General features: G+C 38.9%; 1 protein-coding gene across 1 annotated transcript in view; it reads left to right on the top strand.

Annotated features, from left to right (window-relative positions):
* calcr (calcitonin receptor) overlaps nt 1-22,957 on the top strand; it is a 66,215-nt gene that overhangs the window by 31,051 nt on the left and 12,207 nt on the right. Inside the window, exons 3-17 of the mRNA XM_006787677.2 lie at nt 3,562-3,712; nt 4,129-4,236; nt 6,059-6,144; nt 6,244-6,385; nt 6,482-6,592; nt 6,788-6,900; nt 7,023-7,095; nt 8,270-8,380; nt 8,536-8,648; nt 8,766-8,931; nt 9,021-9,131; nt 9,217-9,329; nt 11,514-11,605; nt 14,691-14,817; nt 20,827-20,980. Coding sequence (XP_006787740.2) covers nt 3,562-3,712; nt 4,129-4,236; nt 6,059-6,144; nt 6,244-6,385; nt 6,482-6,592; nt 6,788-6,900; nt 7,023-7,095; nt 8,270-8,380; nt 8,536-8,648; nt 8,766-8,931; nt 9,021-9,131; nt 9,217-9,329; nt 11,514-11,605; nt 14,691-14,817; nt 20,827-20,980 — 1,771 coding nt within the window. The remainder of the gene's footprint in view (nt 1-3,561; nt 3,713-4,128; nt 4,237-6,058; nt 6,145-6,243; nt 6,386-6,481; nt 6,593-6,787; nt 6,901-7,022; nt 7,096-8,269; nt 8,381-8,535; nt 8,649-8,765; nt 8,932-9,020; nt 9,132-9,216; nt 9,330-11,513; nt 11,606-14,690; nt 14,818-20,826; nt 20,981-22,957) is intronic.

Here is a 22,957-nt window from a genome sequence, read left to right as displayed (position 1 = left end):
ACCCACAGGTAAGTATTTTTTGTGAGAAAAAGAGTAAGTCAGGCAGGTTTCTCCAGAAGGAAGGCAGGCACACCAGGACACAATCTGCAAAAAATGGAGGACAGGTCAGGTAAGTATGGCGCACTGGTCACCAAGTTAACAAGCAAACAAGGTAAGAGGTCTAAATTAGTCATTCCTACAAGAAACAGAGAGGAGAACAAGGGTTATATACTGCTGCTGGTAGCAGTTGAGGATCTACTTGTGGGAGGAGTAAACAAAGTTAATACTCAAGCCCACACATATATACACATGATAGAGAGATGGAGCAAATAGAAGAGAAGATCGTTTGTTTATACTCTTTTGTAAAGCGTCCTTGGGTTTCTTGAAAGGTGCTGTACAAATCTAAGCTGTTATAATTATTAAAAGAATGAAAGAAACTCAGAACCTGAGAGGACAGGGGGACCATGACATACCGTGTGACTGCGGGCCTTTCTGTTTTCAGTTTTCATAAGTGGAGGCAGAGATTCAGGTGAATGATTTGGCCATTGAAGAATACTCCTTTTCTTTGCCTTGAGAAATTCTTGGGTTGCTTTTGCAGTAAGCTTTGGGTCATTATCCACGTCCACTGTGATGCACTGTTGGATTGGTTTTGCAGCATTTGGTTAAATCTGAGTAGAGAATATAGCCCTGTCCACTTCACAATTCATCCTGCTGCTTCCATCAGCAGTCACGCCATCAGTAGACACCAGTGACCCAGCTCCACTGGCAGCCATTCATGCCCATGCAATAACATTTCCTCCACTGTGTTTGACAGATGATGCAATACACTCAAGCTGTTTTTCTCCTCCATATCTTTGTTTTCATCCATCCATCTGCTCAATGGGGTCTTTAAGGTATTTTCTAGCAGAGTCTGGACTTCCTTTTCTTGAGCGTTAACCAGTGTTTTTCAATTATTTTGTGATCATCCACATCATTGTGGTCTTTCAGGCCGTTTGGCGTTGCTGAGCTGGCCTCTGCGCTCCTTCTGTTTAAGAATCACCAGATTGCTGATTTGGTCACTTCTAAAGTTTTTTTTCTCTCTCTGTTAAGTTTATTTTGGTTTTTCAATCCTAATGATGATCTCTGTCTTTATATCGACATCTCTTTTTTCCTCTTTGGAGAGCTAAGGTGAATAGCTACCAAATTAAAGTTAAACACTTTGAATTAATTCCAGATGTTTTATCTCCTTAATTTGTGATAGAAAATAATGAGGGAACATGGAACTGCTTGCCAGTCAACTGTCCAATTACTCTGAGCCTCTGAAGACTGTAGCGATGTATAAACATGTCTGTGATTTCTAAACAGTTAATACAATACTTTTGTAAAACCTTTAAAAGTCTGCACTTCAATCACATCTTGTTTGTTTGATTTAAAATCCATTGTGTTGGTGCACAGAGTCAAAATAACAAAAACGGTCTCATTGTCTAAAGCACTTAACCGCACGATTGCATTCTGGAACAGGATTGGGGAAGTCAGTCACAAGGTTACTTTTAATGACGAGGCTCTGCCCGATTTTATTTGAGCTTTAATTAGCTTTAAATTGTCTTTTTATTTCTTACGTTTGTTACTCTGGATTTATTCTGTTGCTCTTGTAACACACTTTGTATGTCGATTTTGAAAAGTGCTATGTTAATAAAGTTATTTGTTATTATGATAACAACACATCCTTTCATCAGCCACAGAAAAACAAAGAAGTCACTTTTTTTTAGTTTTGGTTTTATTTTTGTACCACTTTTGTGCCGCTATGTACATGGCCTCAAAATAAAGGCTATACACGTATAGCAAAAAATAATGAAAGGCAGTGGAGAGTAGAAAATGTGATCTTTATCAAAGAAAAATTGATTAAAGATTTACTATGCATAAAACACCAGGAGGTAAACTTCCTGTTAGAGGTTAATAGAGGCAATAAAGGAAATAAAACGTAATGCAATAATCTCGTATTATTAACCAATCTCTGGACATTATATTAATGTCCAATAGCAGTGCCATATAAACAACAGCCTACAGCAGAAAGATCTTAATGGAGATCTTGACCTCAAATCTTGATCTTGGGCTCTTCTGAACCCCAGGATCAGATATTTAATGCATCTTGGAGAGCTACGACATTTCCCCAGCTCCAGCTTTTGAGGAATGTCATCAATTAGCTTAATGGGGCTGTTGTAATCATCAGTCACAGAGCATAACACAAACCGTATGTCATATAGGGATGACATGTTTTGACATGGTGTTCTATCATGTAATGATGTGCCCTATTAAAAAAGTCAAACTTTGACGTGGAGCTTGTACAAATTATGGTTACTTGAATAATTAAGGTCTTAATAAAATGATCTTCAACACCAACTGGGTGAAAAAACATTTTGAACTTTTTACAGACTTTTTTTTGAGTCAATGGGCTTCATGGAAAATCATTTGGTATTCTTCAATGTCGCAGGGAGATGGAAGTTTACTTTCCCAGCCTCTGTTTCTGCTTGAGTTGAGGACGAGGTCTTCCAGCTAAATATTTATGCCTGATGTACCTCTGCAGGTCTGCCACGTGTTTCTGTGTCGTGTGGTTTTGTCATGTTGAATACAAAAGACTTGTGTAGGTGATGAAGCTGTTAGACCATGACATGAGAAGTTGTTTTATTTTTTCTCATTCAGCTCAGCTGTTGATACTGGTGGTGGCCTGGTGGTCGTATGTATGACGTCATTTACTTCAATGCTTGGAGTGACATCATATGTACGGCTGCTAAACTGCTACATGGGACATCAGCTCTCAAACAAAAGCCACTTTTTTAAAACCTGCTTTGTATTTTTTTTTTTTACAAACTTTTTATCGAACAGGTAAGGACGACACTTTGATCTAGTCACAATTTGTATTTCCTCCACAGAGAACCAGGGGATTGTGGGTTTGCATCTCATTTATAATATGTGGACACAATCTCCCAAGCAAAGTACTAAATTTCCACAAAGAATTTGGAAAATGCAAGTGCACGAGCCTTTGAGAGGCTTAATTTTCAGCCAAAAAAAGAAGGAAGATAAGTCACAGCAAGATGGGCTCTTTATCCTTCAGTGAACAGCATTATCAGAATCAGCATTTCACACAGCGGGCTTCTCCATTTTAATGTTACCTCCAAACACAAACAATAGAGCAGAGAAAAGATTCATTGGGAGAAAGTCAGCTGCTTAACGTCCTTTGTGAGCTCGCAAACATTTTAATGAGTTACACAAATGGAGCGTGAGTAGAATTTCAAAGCAGAGTGAAATCCTCATCAGAAAAGCTTTGAAGATGCTTCAAAAACTTTCCATGCTGACTTTTTTCATTTTTTTCTATCCTTTATCCAGATGCACATCTTTATCCAAACATGATAAAACTCTGAGGTATTATAATTGAAACCTACATCACCATTCAAGATGATATTTACCTTTTTTTTGACGATCAAAGAAATGTAGATCAGAGCAGAAACCGCAAACAACACAATGATGCTTCCCTGGCCACGGCACGTATTGCACTTAGTGTAGGGCATGTCCTCCTCTCAACTCTAATTCATGTTGTCTCCACAGTGCAGGACAGCGGAAGGCACTGACTCAATCTCAGACCCATCGCTCAGTCCTCCGCAGAGCATTATAGAGGGACAAAGTGTGCAGGCGCTGAGCCAGGGTCAATACAAATGTCTCGAGCTGTCCCGCAAAGGCCGCCAAGAAAGCAGAACTGGTGAGAGGTCCCAAATTAATTTCAGGCTTCTTGAGACCAAATCCATTAACTCTGGGAGGGCTTTGCAGGTGGAGTGATGTAAAACTATTGAATGGGACCAGAACAATGTTTGTGTTCTTGTTAAAGATGATAGTGGTACTGCTGCAAGCTAACTGGCCCGATAGGGCTTTTAAAGTTTAGGCCGGAAGACGTAATCACATCTGTAGAGACAATATTTTACATTATATTACTCTGACTAAATAAATGAATATGACTTTTTTTAAAATTGTAACATAATGTAGAAAAGACAAGGACATTTTCCCTTTTTAAGTTTTTTCTTTAATAGTATACTTATGTAAGAAAATAAGTGTTGCTTATGATAGTAATTACACTCCTCTCCCCCCCCCCCCCCTTTTTTTTTTTTTTCCTTCTTCGAGGGGTGCGCTGTGATTACATGTGGGATGGTTTGTTGTGCTGGGATGAGACACCAGCCGGGACATCAGTAACACAAAATTGTCCGCATCATCCTCAACTCGACTCGACTGGTAAGAACATTTTTCGCATCTCTCACTAGATTTACAGCAACAGGCAGTCTGAAGTGAGACCTGCTGGGTACTATCGGGAAAATGGTTAATCGTGTCTCACAGAGGCCAGATAGCTTGCTTAACTTTGTTCTGTAAGGACTTCAAATTTCACAGCTGCGGAGTTCTGCTTAGTTTTAGTGTATGGTTTTATGAATTTTATGCATAACAGAATTATTTTAAGACATATGTCTTAAACTTAATGGCTGATGCATGGAAACCATGCATCAGCCATTAAGTATCATCAGTTTTATTCATAAAGCAATAGAGTGATTGATGTGAAACTTAGCTGAGGCAGATTATCTATTATGTATTATGTAAATCCCCTCCTCAGGTCAAAGGTTAATGCTTTTGTTTCTCTCACAGACGCAAAACTGAAGCCTCAGCTTAGTAATACGATCTTAAGACGGTATCCATCTTCATTCAAGCACAACTGTGCAACTGGTTTCGGTGTAACCTGCAGATATCCAAGCCAATAATTCAATTCCATTCATTGTTTATTAATGTCGATACATTTTAACTTAGCACTAACTATTTGCTTAAATGCTCAAATGTGATTGGCCAATCTTCTGGACACTACAAATTTAAAACCAGAAAGATTCCAGTAGCAAAAATGTTGTTGCTTGCCTACAGATTATGTGCACTTATATAAAGATATTAGTCTGTAGAGATTAAGCATAACCTTGCATAAGTACTTGGTTGCAGATTCATGAAAAAGCCCAATCATATTTGCTTCTGTATGACATGCTAGAGAAAAGATTAATACACTGTAAACAAGGTAAAACACGATCTACTACTGTACTCTTTGAGTCAGGCAGGATAGAAAAACAGATTTATTTATATTGAATTTGACTGTGATTATATAAGTACAAATTATGTTGGGATTGCAGCATTAAGCGTTTTCGAAGAATGTGCAGTTTTTACATTGTGAGTAATACAAGGTTCAATAATGTCTAGTTGAAGAACTCCAGACTCAAGTCATGTCTGATTTAGGAGATGCAATATGACGAAGAGAGCAGAGGTGAAGGAGAGGACAGAGAGATGAATGAGGAATATGTAAGGATGAAAAAAGACAAACAAAAGAAAAGAAAAGAAAAGAAAAGAAAAGAAAGGGAGGAATTATAAAAATATATAGGGACGCTCGATTCCTGACAGATGGATAGGGAGCAAGAACATGAATGTGGGAACAGAGTAGCTATTTTTGTAAGAGACGGCTCATAAAGGATCTTCCCAAAATGCCTGGGTACCGTCATGACTCCTTGAAAGTTGATGCTGCTGATATGAGGCCTTTGGGAAGACGTACAGTTGGAAGTGGTTGCTGAACACTTAATGAGCTGCCAGAGAGGACTAGGCAGTCGGACTGCAGTTGTTGATGTCAAGAACAAAGTGATCTCACTGATAGGTCCAGCCATGGATCTCCACTACATGTGGTTTAAAACCTGACGTATAGGAAATGACCGTACAATTATTCCAAATCTGGATATTTCTATGTGACTAACTTCTGATGATATTTTTCGAGCTAAGTTAAATGCATTTGTTTCATAATGCCAAGGTTCAGGTTTAGATTTATGTGTTTGGGCTATGCCAATGTTTTACTGCTGAAAAACCCTGAAAGACGCAGCCAAAACATACAAAAAATCTCTACTGAACTCTCTGCTAAACAAACAGGAGCAGTAGACTGTGCCTGTAAGCCGTTTAATATAGTATATGAAGCTTTTAGGAAAATTATTGATGGATAATGCTGTTGTAGCACTGCCAGTGAGGCTTTTTCCCTTTTTTTCCACAGAAAAAATGACCAAATATTGTGATGAATCAGGTAACTGGATCCAGACTGGCTCTACCTGTCAACAAACTTTAAAGGACAAATTAGAGGTAATTGATCATTGTTTTGTTTTTTCTCTGAAAGTGATTGAACAAGACAAAGCTTGCATCAGTTTCTATATGCAGCAGCCTAATATTTTTCTTTCCCAGAAGGAAATCCCTGATTTTCAAAAGGATGCAGCAGCAGAGCCAACCACGGAGGCTCCAGGGGTTAGCACAGAGAAAATTATCCTTGAGAATGAAAAGAAATGCCAAGAGAAAATGAAGAATGATCCACCTTATAGAAAACCAGGTCAATATATCACATTCATCAGCATCTGCATTATAGGCTTGCAAATTTATGAATAATGGGCCTGTAAGCATTCCTTTGCTTTTTTTCCTGGTGTAGGGCGGTATTGTAGTCGTACCTGGGATGGGTGGTTGTGTTGGGATGACACTCCAGCGGACACGTACGCCTTCCGAAACTGCCCTGATTATTTCGGTGACTTCGACCCCACAGGTGAGCAAAGACATTCAAGAGGATTTGCTCATCTGATAAACTGTTACAATATCTAAACATCTAAGTAAGAAGAGGAAGCGTTACACTGTTTCCACACAGTAAGGTCCTCGGTTTGAATCCATGAGCAGAAGAAAATGAATGAATGGATGGATAGTAAAAAGCACCTGTGTTTAGTGATGGAATTATTCTTTACAGAAAAGGCAACTAAGTACTGTGGAGCAGATGGGAAGTGGTTTCAACATCCAGACAGCAACAGGACTTGGACCAACTATACGCTCTGTGCAGCCACCCATGAGAAAAGGCAGAGGGTAACATACGCTGAATGTAATAAACTGTTTGATGTGTGTTTATTTGACAGGTCCTTGCACATGGTCCTCAGTTTGTCTGTTCAGTACTGTTTAAAGCTGAAATTTTCATTTTTTCCGCATAGAAACTGAAGTTGCTTGAGAGTGAATATAGATGTCTCCTCAAAATAAAACAAGAGCCACCATCTACAAAAACAGGTAAACTGATTCTTTCTTCTACACAGTGCTGAGCTTTGACACTACCTGGCCAAAGAAATTCAGTGCCTGGACTTCGCAAAATAATTGGATAAGAACCTTCCATTGGATAATTTCTGCAGTGATTAATGTTTTGGTTTACAGGAAGTTATTTAACCTCAAAGGATGCAGTGAGTAGCTTCCATGTTCGTAAACAGCCATGTCTGGTGATGCATCCCATGGTTGTGAATAAGATGTTACTCTGTTTCAGAAGTCAAATTATCCACCTGCATTAAGCAAAGAAAACAAATGAGGATATTGCGGAAATTACTAAAGCTGGATTAGGAACTTCCCAATGCATTATTTAAACCTGGGAGGACTGCTACGAGGAAGAAATGTAGTCGGGGAAAGAATTCTGAATATGGTGAAGTGATCAGAGGTTATGTAAATGTTTGGTGACATCAAATCATTAAAAAAAATTGTAAATAATCCACCAGCACAACTCACAGCTATGTTTACTGGTGAAAGTAAGAGCATTCCCAACAAAAGAGAACAGTTGTGCAGCTTTAAGAAAAAATACTTATCAGTGAAGCGAATCGCAAAAAAGCCTCATTTTCCCAGGTAGCATAAAGATCGGACTTTGGAGCAACAGAAAAGTCTTGTGGTCTGATGAGTCCAGATTAACCCTGGTCAAAACTGATGGACTAGAACAGTAAAAAAAGAAAGGTGGGTGAGGTGCTCATGCCTAATGCCTACCGTAGAACCCAGTGAGGGAGGTGTTGTGATCTCCAGTTGCTTCAGTTGTACAGAGCTCAAATAACCACCTGAATATTCACCAGATGGCAACATCATCATTGAACAGGCTCAAACTGTGAAAGAGTGGTTCATGGACCACAAGACCTTAAAACCCACTGAGAATCTTTGGGATGCAATGGAGAAGACTGTACCCAGCAGGCTAGCGCTCCCTTTGTCAGTACAAGATCTTGTCTAAAACACAATGCAACTCAAGATGGAAATAAATGTGACATTGCACAAAACAATGCCAAAGTGACTGCATCAAACCTAAAGATAGTCCAACTAAATATTAGAGTGTCTTGTTTTTAGGCAGTGAGATCTCCCTGTAATTATAAGTTTCACGTTTATCCATGTGAATTTGAGACCTATACACATTTGCTATCATGTTTTGTGGGTCCTACAGGACTGTACTGCAACCGTGACTGGGATGGCTGGTTGTGCTGGGACGACACTCCGGCAGGAACCACGGTCTCTCAGAGCTGCCCTGATTATTTTTCTGACCTTGACCCCACTGGTAGGTGGTAAAATTCAACACGGTTGCTTGTTTAAAGATTTGCTGCTTTCCTGCTAACCTTCCCTCATCTTCTATGAATTATATTTTTAAAGAAAGAACTCAATGAGTGTTAAATTGTGTACAGCGATATATTTATACATAAGCATTCTTTTTAGAAAGGGCATCCAAGTACTGCAGAGAGGATGGGCAGTGGTTTCGCCACCCAGAGAGCAACAAGACATGGACCAACTATACACTCTGTGCCATCAACACTAAAGACAAGTTAAAGGTAATGTAACAATAATGTGCAATTATTCCATACCATTTTTCTCCTTGGTCATTGTTTAGTTTAACTGAGCATGACTCTGTGTGTGTATGTGTGATATTAAACTTCACTAAAATCAAGGCAGCCGCCCAGTTTTCCAGGGACACTGAGGTCAACGGTGCCGACGAGGCCACGGTCAGTCCCACGGCTAATCGGGAGCAGCAGGAAATAGTGAGGAAAAAAATCCTCGACAACCAGTACAAATGCTTCGAGAAAATGAATCGAGATCCGTCTTATAACAAATCAGGTAACAAGAATATCAAATGAAATGAAAATCTGGGGTTCTCTAGTCCCCTCTTAATGTTTAAGTGTCATTACACTGTGTCGATGTTATAGGTTTGTACTGCAGTCGCAACTGGGATGGCTGGCTGTGCTGGGACGACACTCCAGCAGGAACTTACACTTTCCAAAACTGCCCTAATTATTTTCATGACTTCGACCCTACGGGTAAGCAGCGAGACTGAAACATTGAGCTCCTTTCAAGTTCTTTTGATTTGAAGCGATTAACTTAGTTCATGACCGATATGTTCAGAAAAAGCAACAAAGTATTGTGGAGAGGACGGGCAGTGGTTTCGTCACCCGGACACCAACAGAACTTGGTCTAACTACACACTCTGCAATGAAAACACCAATGCCAAGCTGAAGGTAATTTATTTCAAATTTAAAACTATTCCGCTATCATTAATCAGCTGCATTGTGGCCACAGTGTGATGGGTCAGCATAATAGTTTCCTTTGTGCCAGGGGCTCTGCACTACCAAGATTCATAACTCTCCCATACTGGTGTGATACTGATCTAAAATAACATAGCTGACATTTCAGACCACGCATGAGTTTGATGCATTTGTTTACATGACAGGCAGGAAGGCTTAAAATTACATTATTACCTGCTTACAGTTAGAATTTGTACACGTAATGGTCTTATCTCATGGGGCCAAGTCCAGACAAAGTAGGTTTTGTTTGACTGAACAAACAGAGTTTGCATTTATTGGAAGCTTGCTTCCAATAAATGCTTCCCAATAGCCTGTGCCACAGGCTATACAGTCACAGGAAGTCTCCTTAATAATAGTGTTACGACGACATCTTCACATATTAACAACCTTCTCATCACCAACAGCCCACGGCTACAAAATGAAGCCTTTAACAACATTTTCCACATGAAAACCAGACCAGAGCATCACAGAACTCTCACTGGGAATACAAACACCCAGATGGACTGTTTGAACTTTAGTAAAACATTTTTGAAATGTTTTAATTAGTAGTGACTGTGCGTCTTTTATGGGCAAGCATGTTATTATCAACTCTTATGCCAAACCATTTGTGTTTGTGCAAAAATGTTCAGCAGCTGGCTTTAAATTTGGATCTGGAATCTTTCTGGATTTGTTGACCTTGACCATTCATAATCTCCCAAAAGCCATTTCATTTTGTTGTCATTGCAATTTCTTTTGTTTACTAATGGATATTTTGGCTATATGTGAACAGAATCTCATCAGCATGGTGTTAGAGTTAAACCTGGGGATTAAATTGTGCCAGAGATAGAAAATGTTTGCAGCACTAATTATAACTGACTGATTGATACCTCTACCTGCTTTGGTCATTCAAATAATATTTTATTTTGATTCAAACATTCCTCTGTCAGCTCCAATTAATATCTTACTTGAATTTTTTTTTTAAAGATTCATATTTGTGGGAAAAGTAGAAAAGTCAGGTTTTGTTTATCTCTGTTACATGTGTGTTTGATCGTAGGGGGGTTAAAATGTTCAAATTTATTGTTGTTCGATTGGGCTGCACAGCTGTGGTCCATTATGTTTTATTGTTTGACAAATAATCCTCACTGGGAACACATGGAATCGAATGGTGTAAAGTTACCTCTTCCCATACGGCGCTTAACAAATGTATCAGACCCAATGTAAGGTCTATGTATTAGCTGCCCTAAATTAAGAGTACTAGTAATTAGAAAGTCATTTTTATGCTTTGGTAATTGTTAATCCACCAGTATACGTAAGCTCCTTAATTGAAATTATGCTGCAAATGCTAAATTATAATTATTGTTTTACAAAAAAGCAGACTAAATAGTAAAGCACATTATTATTTTTAAATTAAGGTGCCAAATTTCATTTATTTACTTGCATTCCTGAACACAAACATATTGAACGCTATGCTTGATTAACTTCTGACTTCTCGGAGAAGTAGATTGTGCCTTCTCAAATTTGGTCACTAGGCATTCCCCGACTAGTTGGAAAGTGGTTACTGGAGGCTGCGGTGTGAAATCGCTTGCAAAGAGTTTACTGACCTAGAGTCTTACCTACAAACGACAGGCAGCTGTTGCAGTCTTCTAGTGACCAAAGCAATTGCAAGGGATCCCTTTGAGACTACTTTCACTTAGCATCAGAAAACAACCACCGAAAACCGATTGCCAGCTATTTGGGGAATATTCACTTATAGGCAAGTGATTGCCAGGCAGTTGCTAACCCATCTCTAAGCCTGTGTGAGAAAGTTATAATGAATAAACATGAATAAACTTCAGTTTCAAAACTAACAGCATTAGTTTGGAAAATAATGAGAATGGTTTTCCTTCTCCTGTTTGCCTTTTTACTCAAACTAACTAAAGTTATCATTGAAAATATCAGTATTGGAAATCGGATTCAGGATTGTGAAAGTGCAACAACATTTCTTGTTGAGCGTTTTGTCCTAAAAGTAAAAACCATCAAATTCATTCAGCTGAATTTTGTGGTAGACCTGAAAGTTAGCTTGTCGATAAGAAAACATGTTCCTTTTGTCTAGTAATACACAGTATCTCTATCTTTGTGTTCTTTTGTTTTGTTTTACAGTCCGCCTACATCCTGTTTTACATGGCCATCGTGGGCCATGCTTTATCCATAGCCTCCCTGCTTATCTCTCTGGCCATCTTCTTCTACTTCAGGTAAAAGATTCAATGTGATGCTCCTGTCCTACATGTGAGACTGCAGCACTGTGAGAATGCAGCTGTAGTTTGATGACGCAGTGATGATTAATAGGTGGTGTTGTCATCCTTAATGACTCATCATCTTTACCTGACATGATCTGACAGGCACAGTGATGTTGTCCTTACTCATTATTAGCACGATTCTTGTCTTTGCCCTATTTGAAGTCAGCAAAATATGAGACAGACTGTAATAAAAATATTATTCCCTGTCATAAATTAATGCAAACTATGACACTGACACTGCAGTTTCTCTTACACTATAGTCATACTAGGAAAAACAGTGGCTGGAGATGTGGCATAACCACAATTATTAAAACTATCTATAATGAACTTGTTGTCTTTGAGGACCACTCACAGTCAGTTGCCATCTTCAAAGGGACTTTGCTGCATCAAAATGGTGATAAAGTGGCAATAAAACAGAGTCAGTATGCTATCAGTTTGTGATTGAGTAGCATCAAATTGGCAATTAAATGCAATTTGTTTGGGATAATATGGTGATTCACTGTGATAAACTGGCAGAAACTGTAAATTTACATTAGCTACTTAAGGGTCCACCCAGAACCTCATAAATCTGAAACAGAATAGGGACATAGTTGCTACAGGATGGTGATTAAACAGCAAAATGATGCTGTCACTCAGGATCTACATAGGAACATAACCCGAATAAAAACAACTGGCAGCTGGATAGCAAAGACACACAGATGTCACAGATGAGTTGCACTCCTCAGCACAGACTGACTCAGACTCATTGCGACATGTTGGCAATCTGTCTGTGTTTTTAAATCAGCATTTTTTTGCAGCAACTCACCAATCTGAGAGGGTTGCACTTGGTCTGAGTCAGACTCCCACCAGGAGACCTGGCAACCCCGATGACTCTGGCAATCCCATTGTGATCCAAGGTGGTTGCCCAGGGGTTGAGAGTCTCAGCCTCTAGACAACTAGTTGGTCAGTGCAACTATTTGCAGCTTGTTTCTGGCCTAAAAAAAAGTCTGTGCAATCACCAGAAAACTAATATTTCAATTCAATTCAGTTTTATTTTTATAGCCTCACGTGGATTTATATTGTAAGGTAAAGTAATACTAGTCTACTAGGTTGTCCTATCTCTTACTCTAGTCATTAAGGTTACTTCTAGAATATGTAAATAATTTCTTTACTTTCTCACACATCTTCAGTTTTTTGTGCATAGTTAAAATTCTGAGCAGGATGTGTTGGTGCTTTGCACTTGAGTTTATTGCTCATTATAGATGTTCATCCATACAGACGCTTAATCCCAGCGGAAGAGAATATAAAGTTAAGCAGTGTGCTTCAGCTGAAATTCAATTAGATAAGAGTTAAGAATAACAAACCAGATTAGAGGGAAAGAAATGGAATATTCAGTGAATAAATCTATAATATTTTAATGATTGTGCCACAAAATAGTTGTGAAACTTTACGTTTCTCTGGGAAGTGAGGAGCTTAATCAGTGTTATTTCAAAAGAACTGAGGCTTTTCATTTATTTGAAGCAGCGACAAATAAAAAAGATGCTTTTTACATTCTGAAACAATATTTAGAAACACTGGCTTGTTGGCCCTGTGGTTGGCGATTGTTGCAGTTATAAATTTTGATGTGCAGAAGTCTGCTGACCTCCTAAACACAGCTGTTATCCAGAACAGATCTTGTAAGAGATCGTTATTGTGCAGCAAATTTTTATGCGCACTCATAAATCTAGAGGCCGAGTTTGGGGCAGGGGCATAATCACAAAACCCGCTGACCCAATGAGTCTCAAACTCTTCAGCTGCAGAGCAATTCAGTGGCCAGTCAAGGTTCATCGAGATTAAAGTCCTAACAAATTAAGATTTCAATAAAGTAACAAGGTGTTTGGCTGAGACCGTCTTATCTTTTTTGCCTCTCTTTGCAGCCATTACTTAATATATTCACTGCCAAAACATTTAAATTACTGGATTTTGTATTATAAGATCCAGATGTGAAGCTCACAGTGGTATGTGATGCTGTATAGTCGCTACTCTGTTATTTACAACTCTACATCAACACTGTCAGGATTCCCAGATAAAAATACTCCAGTTTTCTGTGGAAAAATGGGGGCTGGTGGAAATTCTGACAGATACATTGGGACCTGTGACAGTTGAACGATGCTGCCATGGCCCCATTTTTGATAAGTCCTCCCTATATAAACTACAGAGTTTTAAAAAAAACATTTTATGGGAATAAAATTGGGTTTACGTGTAATGAAATGGGCTGTACTGTATGAATAAAACTTACATAAACAATGAACAATTCCTACATTTCCTTTTTTGTCAGGAACTGGAGAAAGAAAAATGCCTGAATATTTTTACTTGGCCGCTGTGAAAATGTGCTGCTCTATGCTATTTTTCAGGACATTTAGTGCTTTCATTGGTCTCAGGGGGATTTATGAGTCATCAAAGATAAAATTGGCCATGAGAGGTATATGGATACAACTTATTTAACTGTAAAATGGGTATTTAATGGAGGGTATGTTCTGTAAAAAAGCAATTTGCTACAGGACTCCATTCAGCTCTGAAATGCAGTCTGTTTGATTGCTGTCGAGAAAAAAAAAACCCATCAAAAGCAATAATAATAATACCGATATGAATGACTGAATGACTGATTCTAATAGTTGTTTTCACTTTGCCCGTAATGCATTTTATTACGCTATTAATCCTGAGTGGCCAGTCAAGCTAATGCGAATGCACCCTTGGGATCCATTATGCATTATTTAACAGCACTTCTAGCTTGTTCAATCCATTTAGAGACAATCCAGCTCATTGATCCACACTTTTTTTTCCTTTGACAGCTGCAAAGAAAAATCCGTTTGAGATGAAAGATAACAATTATTTGACACTTTAAACAATATTTGACCATCTCATTAAACTATCAGCCTGCTAGTCACTTCTCTTTCCTGTGCGTGTCATCGGTTGCACCAAGTTTTTGTGTTTTTTGATGTTGTGTTTTCTGTGACTGAAAAGGTTTTATTCCACATTCGTGAACAGTATTATCAGCATTTTAATTAATCCTTGCACGCAGGAGTCTGAGCTGCCAAAGGATCACCCTCCACAAGAACCTCTTCTGCTCCTTCGTGCTCAATTCTGCCCTTACCCTCATCCACCTCATTGCCGTTGTCAACAATCCTGAAGTGGTGGCCAGAAATCCGGTGAGTAAATCCTCTCTTATGTATTTACCGCGACTTCCATGTAAACTACTGGTAGCTGCCACCTGCTAGTGACCAAAGCAATGACAAGGTTTTTGGTGCAGCACCTTCTTTGCGACTGAGTTCATCAGGCGATGGCCAGCAACCAACTGGTTTTATAATTCACTTTTTCCCTAATGACCGGAGGTTGCCCCAGGTTGCCAACTGGTCTCTAAACCTGTATGACACGACCTTATTCCTCAGATAGCTATACTTACAGCACAAAGTCACCTGAACACCTTCAACATTTATTTCAGAAGATTTCCCCAACACACAAAATCATAAAAGAGTGACTATTAGAGTGGTTTGCATGAGAGGGTCATGAGTTCTCAGGCTTCAACTTTGATGACCAACAACCTGTAACAGTGACACATTTATTACCTGAACTCTACCTGTAAAGTGAATCATTTACTCTTTCAGTCTGAAAAGGGAAGGAAAAGCCTGTCTTATGTCTTAATGCAGGGACTCCTCTGGTTGCAGACTGTGCAGAAGTTTATTGGAAACGCCCCTGTTGCTCACTTGATTTATGACTGCAATGAAAAGTTCCCCTGATGAGTTTATGGTCATGATCACTATTCTCAATTCTTATTTAAATCAACATGGTGTTCCGTTTGTAAATTGTGCTCCCATTAGAGTAAAAAAGAATAATGATAAAGCAGGTTAAGCTTTATGGTGTGCCTACCTTGGTTTACAGGCTGCTACTGTGTGCTCTACCAGTGCAGACTCAGATCCACCCCAATTTCAAAACTACATAATGCCAACATGCTTAAAGATATAATTCCATTAACGAATCTATGACGTAAGGACCATGATGGAAAATCATTTATGTACAGTATGAATGCACTGCACAGTGAACATCCACCCTGAGTCACAGTGAATGGCTCGAACTCAAGGAAAACAATTTCACTTCCTGTAACCAGCGGCTCATTCAATATTTTTTGGACACGCTTCAGTTCAGTAAGTGCTAAATACTTTTAAATAAACTGATTCTTGTGAATTAGGACATCTGGAGGTCCTGGAAGCAGCTACGTAACATTTGCTAAATGCTAACGGTAGCACACTCAAATCCTCACAGTTGCAGTGTTAGGCCCCTCCTGCTAGATTTAACATTGACTGCACTGTCTTTAGTTTAGCGTGTTAAGATAATAATAATAAGTCTTTAGCTATAATCGAAAAAAACTTTTGAATACTTTATATAGCATTATTAGATTTTTGCTTTCCATGTATTTCATTGTCCATATAACCAAGATCACATGGCTGACTGACCCACTGACAAACCTGAACTATAAGACACTAGTGCTTGTTAGGAAAAGGGAAAAAAAAACACCATGCAGGGGGGACACATTGGTTACAAAACATGCAAATGTATGTATTTGTATTTAATTTATAACATATTCATATGAATTATTAATTATTAAGTAATTAGTTTACTATTATAATAATGTATATAATTATAATTCATTCATTTATAATAATCTATTGTTTCATTCAATTTATGCAAAGGCAAATAAAAATGTGAACACTGTGATAGCATTTTTTTTTAATTTTAATTGTAGTTGATGTGCAGGACACGCAAAGTGAGATCTGGTCTGTTTCTTGATATTGAGTTTTTCTAAAACAGATCCTGCTCTGCAACATCCTGGAATTGCTACACAATCAACGTACAGTTTTTGTTTCTCTGTTTTTATCCCTGTGTAGGTTCTCAGTGATCCAGGTCGTGGGAATCCAAAATAGCTTGGAAAAAAAGTGACTGGACTTCTTTAAGTTTCTTGAAGACGTTTCACTTCTTCAGAAGCTTCTCAGATGAGAGCTGAAATGACTTCAAGAAGAAATCTAGTTGCTTTTCTTTCCAAGCGCCTTAGATTCTCTTTTTTATTCCATTTAACTTTTTGCCTTTCGTGAATTGTTTGAAATTCCGAGGTCAGCTTAGGTAGAGGTAATAAATCTGTCTTGTGGGAATGCCTTGATATCAGGACTGAGCATAAATTTGTATGTTACTTGTGGAAATCAAAATAACAAACGCTTGTTAAGCTGCTGCTTGCTGCTTCTTAAAAGCTGTTATTGTAGAGATTCACTAACTCCAGAAAAGGATCATGTTTTTTGTTTTACTGCCACATAAAATCAAACGCATTCATTCCCTCCAAGTCAATAAATACTGACAACATATTGTTTAAAAAACATACAAAAGATTGTAAAAATAAACACCCTCCTTGCAATGTGTAATATGTTTAAAACGGTCCTAAATAATTTTTAAAAAGAACTTTAGATGATCAAAGTGCCATACAGCAAAAAACCCCAAAAACCCAGCAGATAGGATTGTAGAGTTTGGCTCACATTGCGTACAATCGCATCAGCCGTATCCTGCTTTCAGCTGGAGTATCGCTTGCCTGACAAAGCACTGGAAACATCAAGGACGCAGCAGAGGCTTCAGCTGGGTTTTTAGTTTGTTTCTAAGTCCTGCTTTTCCCCCCGTTCAATGAATCTGCTTGGCTCAGGCTGAGCTGAACGTATCCAAGATGCAGACAGAAATGACAGCCGTCATAATCAACGTGAAGAAACGTGTATTTGTGCGGTGGCCCCCTTTCAAATCTCCCCCTTGTCATCATTTGTCAAAAGGTTTGTGTTGAATCTGTTACTTTCTGATGTAGTACGGTCAAGTTGTGCTAACTTGCTGCAGCATGTCAAAATAAAATTAGTTACCGTGGCCTTGGTTCTCGAGGCGGGAGCAGACAGAGAGCGCACAAGCGCCTCTGGTTGGGATCCGTGCGCGTCTGTGAGGAAACATTTCTGAAATTTACTGATGCCAGAGTGAAACTTATGAGCATGTTTTCAGTGCTGGTGATTTAGGAACGGTGGATTGCAGTAGAGATTTGAACTCGAGGAGAAAACAAGCTCTTTGTTGTCTCTTGAGTGGTAATAGAGTCTGGTTTGGCCTGCCAGCATTATGTGGGAGTGAATCCCCAAAGCTTATGTCAAACCAAGGAGGAGGCTGAAAACATGACAAACACGTACATGATCTATAGCAGCTTGATTTGTTAACCAGAACATTGTTAGTAACTTAAGACAAACCTTGGTTAACTGCAGACCTGAATTAGTGAAAACTATACGCCCTTAACTCGCAGATACTAACAGCAGCGGCTGTCTGTTATAGTGAAGTGGAAGGGGAAACGTATGAAAGGAAGGGAGAAAAAATATGGCGAAGAGTTTCAAAGTGAACAACTGTTGTGTGTTTTGAGCTAAGAGGACCTCAGAGAGCAGTTAATAGCAATGCCAGCATCTCTGAATTATACTGCGGCTGCACACATGCTCTTTCACCACAGGACTACAAACCAGAAACCCCAATGTGAATATTAAAATAAATATATATTCCTAGGAAGGAATTCATCTGTCTAGGTTTTCCATACAAATCTTTCAGGGATTTCAGGATATGAGAGCATAATGAAAACACAGCTTTGCTGATGCCAGTGATAACCAACCAACCTTTTAATATAATTTACAGAGGTGAGTGTGATAGCGGTAATGAGCAACAGCTCAAGCAACGCTTCAGCAAGCGGCCTGAAGAGCAGAGCAATCGTGTGCAGATAGCACAGAGGCTTGCATAGTATTTGTTGTTGTGGGAACTTAATTATATTTTTTATTTTTCGAGCCCAGTTTTCAGCATGATATTTGTTAATATTTCTCAATTGCTTCGTGTTAATAATCCTATTCTGTCTGAATAAGAGCACTACAGTATATACAGTATAATGAATACAACTGTTGCAAATATTATTCATGTAAAAACTGAAAGGGCTTAATAATGATCCCTGTGAGACACCTATTACTTGCCTGGCTGCTTAATTTGAAACGATCTGAAACTGTAATTTTTACAAAGTGAAAAACAACTTTTTATTAAACATCTGTAATCATCCCTGTTTGTTTGCAGTTAGATCGCAAATACATATTCAAGTCATGGACAACATAAGAGGTGGACAGAGATACGGTGGTTTCCTGCTTTAAGCCTCGAGATTAGTGTTTTTGCTTTTGCCAGCTTTATTAGTGTTGTAATTCACTATTTTCTTGTTGTCTAAAGGAAATATTAATCCACTCCAAGATGCAAAAAAGACAAAGTTTTTAACTCACTCTCATTAATTATTATTCTTATCATTATTATTACCATTATTATACCATGACGTCCCACTGAGATCACTGTCTCTTTTACAATAGACACAAACAATACACATTAAAATTAAAATTTTAACTGGATTTTTATAAGACACATCCACAGGTCTCCTTCACTGCATCATGTTTTTAAATTCACCGACAGATAGAGGCCTGTTTAAACTTGGGTCAGTCTGTTAATTATTCCACGTTCAAGGGGCTTTGTGAGAAAATGCTATTTTCTTTTCCAGGTTTAGGTATCAGTTTAAAATCTTGGTTCTTTATGAGGTGAAGCCCTCAATTATCATCAGTGTGCTTCACCCCAATTCTCCAAGCTGGATCCTTAGGCCTGCAGATGGAGGTCTTCTTGTGATTCCACGTATTTGTCTGGAAACAAGTGGGGAGACTGTGCATTCCCAACGTTACCACACCAAAACTGTGGAACAGCTCACCACCCTCTCTTCGCACCCTTGACATTGTGGCATCCTTTAAAAAAACAGTTTAAAACTCATCTGTTTTTGTTGGTTCTTGTGTCTTCATTTGGAGCTTGTTTTTGGTGTCTCTGTAAAGCACTTTGTGACTAGTTTCTTGTTGTTAAAACTGTATAAATACATTTTTACATCTTGGTTTAAAAAAAAATAGATGTGACGATGAGCGGTGGGTCTGACCGTAAAACTGTTCGCTCATTGGCTAATGACTTGTCAATCACAAGTTGTTAGTCAGGGAGCATACCGCTGATAATCCTGCTTTAAGAAGCATGAATGTGAAGACTTACAAAAAAGACATTTTTATGCCATATGAAATGAGTGACTGAACCCATAAACCCATAAAGGACCCCCACGCTCTCCCCCACACAGCACAGAATAGGATAAGTGGAAGAAAATGGGTAGATGCTCAATAGTTTTTATAAATAGTATCTTAGACTGTAGAGAAACCCTAATATATTGCATTGGTTGTTGCAATTTGTGAAATTACCCATTACCCTCTGGATGAATGCACAATTGGTGCCATTTGGGCTTTTGCTAGAACCACATAATCCAAACTTGGGCGCAAGGGAAGTGGAAGCAATCTGTGTTTGGATGAGTAGGGAAAAAGCTATGAAAGCTGATGTGACTGGCAGAGATTCCCGTCCAAAAACATGCTTCCTTAACGAATCTCCTGAGATTCGGTAATGACAAATGTTGTGGAAGTTAACTTATTTTAGGAGAAAAGTTTGTGAGATTTTTTTCTTTTCTTTTTTTAGTAGATTCTGAACACAGGCAGGTTTATTGGTGCCTGTCTGGCATTTATTAGAGGAATTATAACTGATTGCACTGCACCAGATACTCTTGATAATTATGGCATTAATCGACCGTTTTGTTTCTTTTTTAAACTGACATACCAAGAATGTGTCATCAAGTCATCATCTCTTATCATAACGTCTCAATGAAAGGAACTGAAAAAATAACGAGACATGATGTCGCTTTACGGTGGATGCATAAATAGAAAATTGCACAGCTCTTTATAAAACACTAATGTGGAGCGGGGCTTTGATCCCACTGCTTTGTGAGACGAAAACAATCAAAGAGGGCGGCTCCAAATACAAAGAGAAATCATGATTCCCAACTTAACCCACCACCGACGGGGGTAAATGAATAAACATCCTCTCAGTATGAAAAAGAATAATACTGGCTAATGATTTTGTGCCACGAGTGCTGAAACATCCCATTAAATCGTTTTTATGTCTCCTGCTGAGATGATGTCACGACTGTTTCAACTGGATCATCTTATTCAAAAAATAAACAAGACTGCAAAGCAGAAAAAAGGTTGATGTGATTGATTTTGTTCTCCCTGCAGGTTGGCTGTAAGGTGTTGCAGTTCTTTCACATGTACATGTTGGGCTGTAATTACTTCTGGATGCTCTGTGAAGGCATCTACCTGCACACGCTCATCGTGGTGGCGGTGTTTGCAGAGGAGCAGCACCTGCACTGGTACTACCTCCTGGGCTGGGGTGAGTCATTTATACCACATCCCGTTTTGTTGTTTTGTTTCTTTGCTATAGTGTGTCTGTAAAAACTTATTCTTGCAGCTTGAAAAATCCCAGAGAAGCAATTCAACAAGATTGGGTACAATCTAACAATTTTCTTGTGACTGAGGTTATTTTAATATCAAGCGTGCAGTCATTCAGTTTAAGAGCATCATTTGTACATTTCCTGTTCAGACAATGATCTCCCTTAAACGTCTGCACTCAGTTTAATAGTCTTCTGAACTCAAATGCTTGCAAACATTTCCATCCTTGCACCCGAGTTGCTTCTGTTCACTTGCTCTTGGACCTCCAGTCCTGCTCATGCATCTTTATGTATGAGCTGATAACCCTGCTGTGGTGGTGGGGATTCCACAAAGGAGACAGTTCGCCGTATGCCGTTCCCCAACTCTTTGTTCCCACGTTTCCTACTTACATCTACTGTCCTTTCAAGTCTTAGATATGGTGTTGACCAATGACATTGTCCTTTCCCCAATTTATGAGTACATGTGCTTTAATTCTGTGAGAGCCCTTTAGGAACAGATATTTTCTCCCTCTCCCTCTCATAACTTAGAAATGTGTGCCTTCCTTTTGTACAGTCACGATTTTATATACATGCATGCACCATATGTTTTAGAACAGCGGTCCCCGACCCCCAGGTCATGGACTCATAGACTGGTTCCGGGCCGCAAGAGTTGAGGCTTGGGTGTGAAATTTATGGTTTTCATAGTTTTTATTGTCAACTCGGTCTTTGTAGTTGTCTGTCTTATTTTGAAATAAATATTTACACGTTACCATAGCAACCAGAGAGCGTTAAGGGGCAGAGAGGAGGACGTGACTCTCAATGTTGTTGGCGCATTTCAGGAGGACGCTGTTAACAAAGTTATACAATTACACAGTGAATTCGCGTTTATTATTATATTTACAAAATACCACAGTTTTTGTCTTGGTCGTATCATTTTATTTTGTTGTATTTATCCGCGACACATCCGTGAAAATATTGTCTGACATTAAACCGGTGCATAGCGCAAAAAAGGCTGGGGACCGCTGATTTAGAAGAACACACTATAGTAGGCTTATTGTATGTAGTAAATCAAGCTTTTCATTAGATGAGCAAGACTGCTAGTGACAAATGAATAAAACAATGAACTGACTCGCAGGCTGCCTGATTTATTTTTCCCTTAAGCTGGCTGTCACTTTATTAAATTTACAAAGTGAGCAGAGGTAGTGACTGGGAACCAGAAGTTTGATAAACAAACAAGCACCTTTCATGCAAGGAGGTGGATTAGACTGGATCACAGGAAATCTGTGCAAGCAGCAGTATATCGTAGATCTGAGTAAATATGCTCGCGAGCAGTCGTCTGTTTGATCAGAGGGCAGAGTTTGCATTGTAATATCTGAATGTGAAAGCAAGAAATCATGGTCTTGGATAAAGGTATTTCATTGTGGACATGCTGACAGCTTTATTGGCCCTCCTGTTGCTTAGTGCTGTTCCTGTCTTGTTTTCCACACTGCTCCAAACAGGAATAACACAGTCTGTCAAAAAAAAAAAAAAAAAAAGCGGGCAATGGAACTGGATGGATGATCATCATTAAAAATGTTGGGATAACCTTGAGTAGAGTGTAGTGTAGAGATCCTAGTGTAGAGAGTAGTAGTGTGTGTGTGTGTGTGTGTGTGTGTGGATGGATGGAGGGAGGCCAGCTTGTCAGATCCATCTGTGGCCAGCACACTGCAGGGCCTCATTGAAAATGGACCCTACATGGAGTTTTGCGTTTATATCCAGAAGAAAAGATGAAAAATCTGTGCCCAGTGTCTAGTGGGTGTTTACCCACACAATGTCAAATTTGAGGGAAAAGTAACAGAAAATTAACCGTGTGGTAGTGTTGTCTTTGTTGTTAGCGGTGCAACAATAAAGCTGTCGCAGGAGAATTTGCAGAAATAAGGAGGACCCGGCTTTCCAAGGAA

This window comes from Neolamprologus brichardi, chromosome 22 (assembly GCF_056152115.1).
Source record: "Neolamprologus brichardi isolate AB-2024 chromosome 22, ASM5615211v1, whole genome shotgun sequence".
Taxonomy (NCBI): Eukaryota; Metazoa; Chordata; class Actinopteri; order Cichliformes; family Cichlidae; genus Neolamprologus; species Neolamprologus brichardi.
Note: the sequence above shows the minus strand (reverse complement) of the source record. Positions and strands in the feature narration are given on the sequence as shown.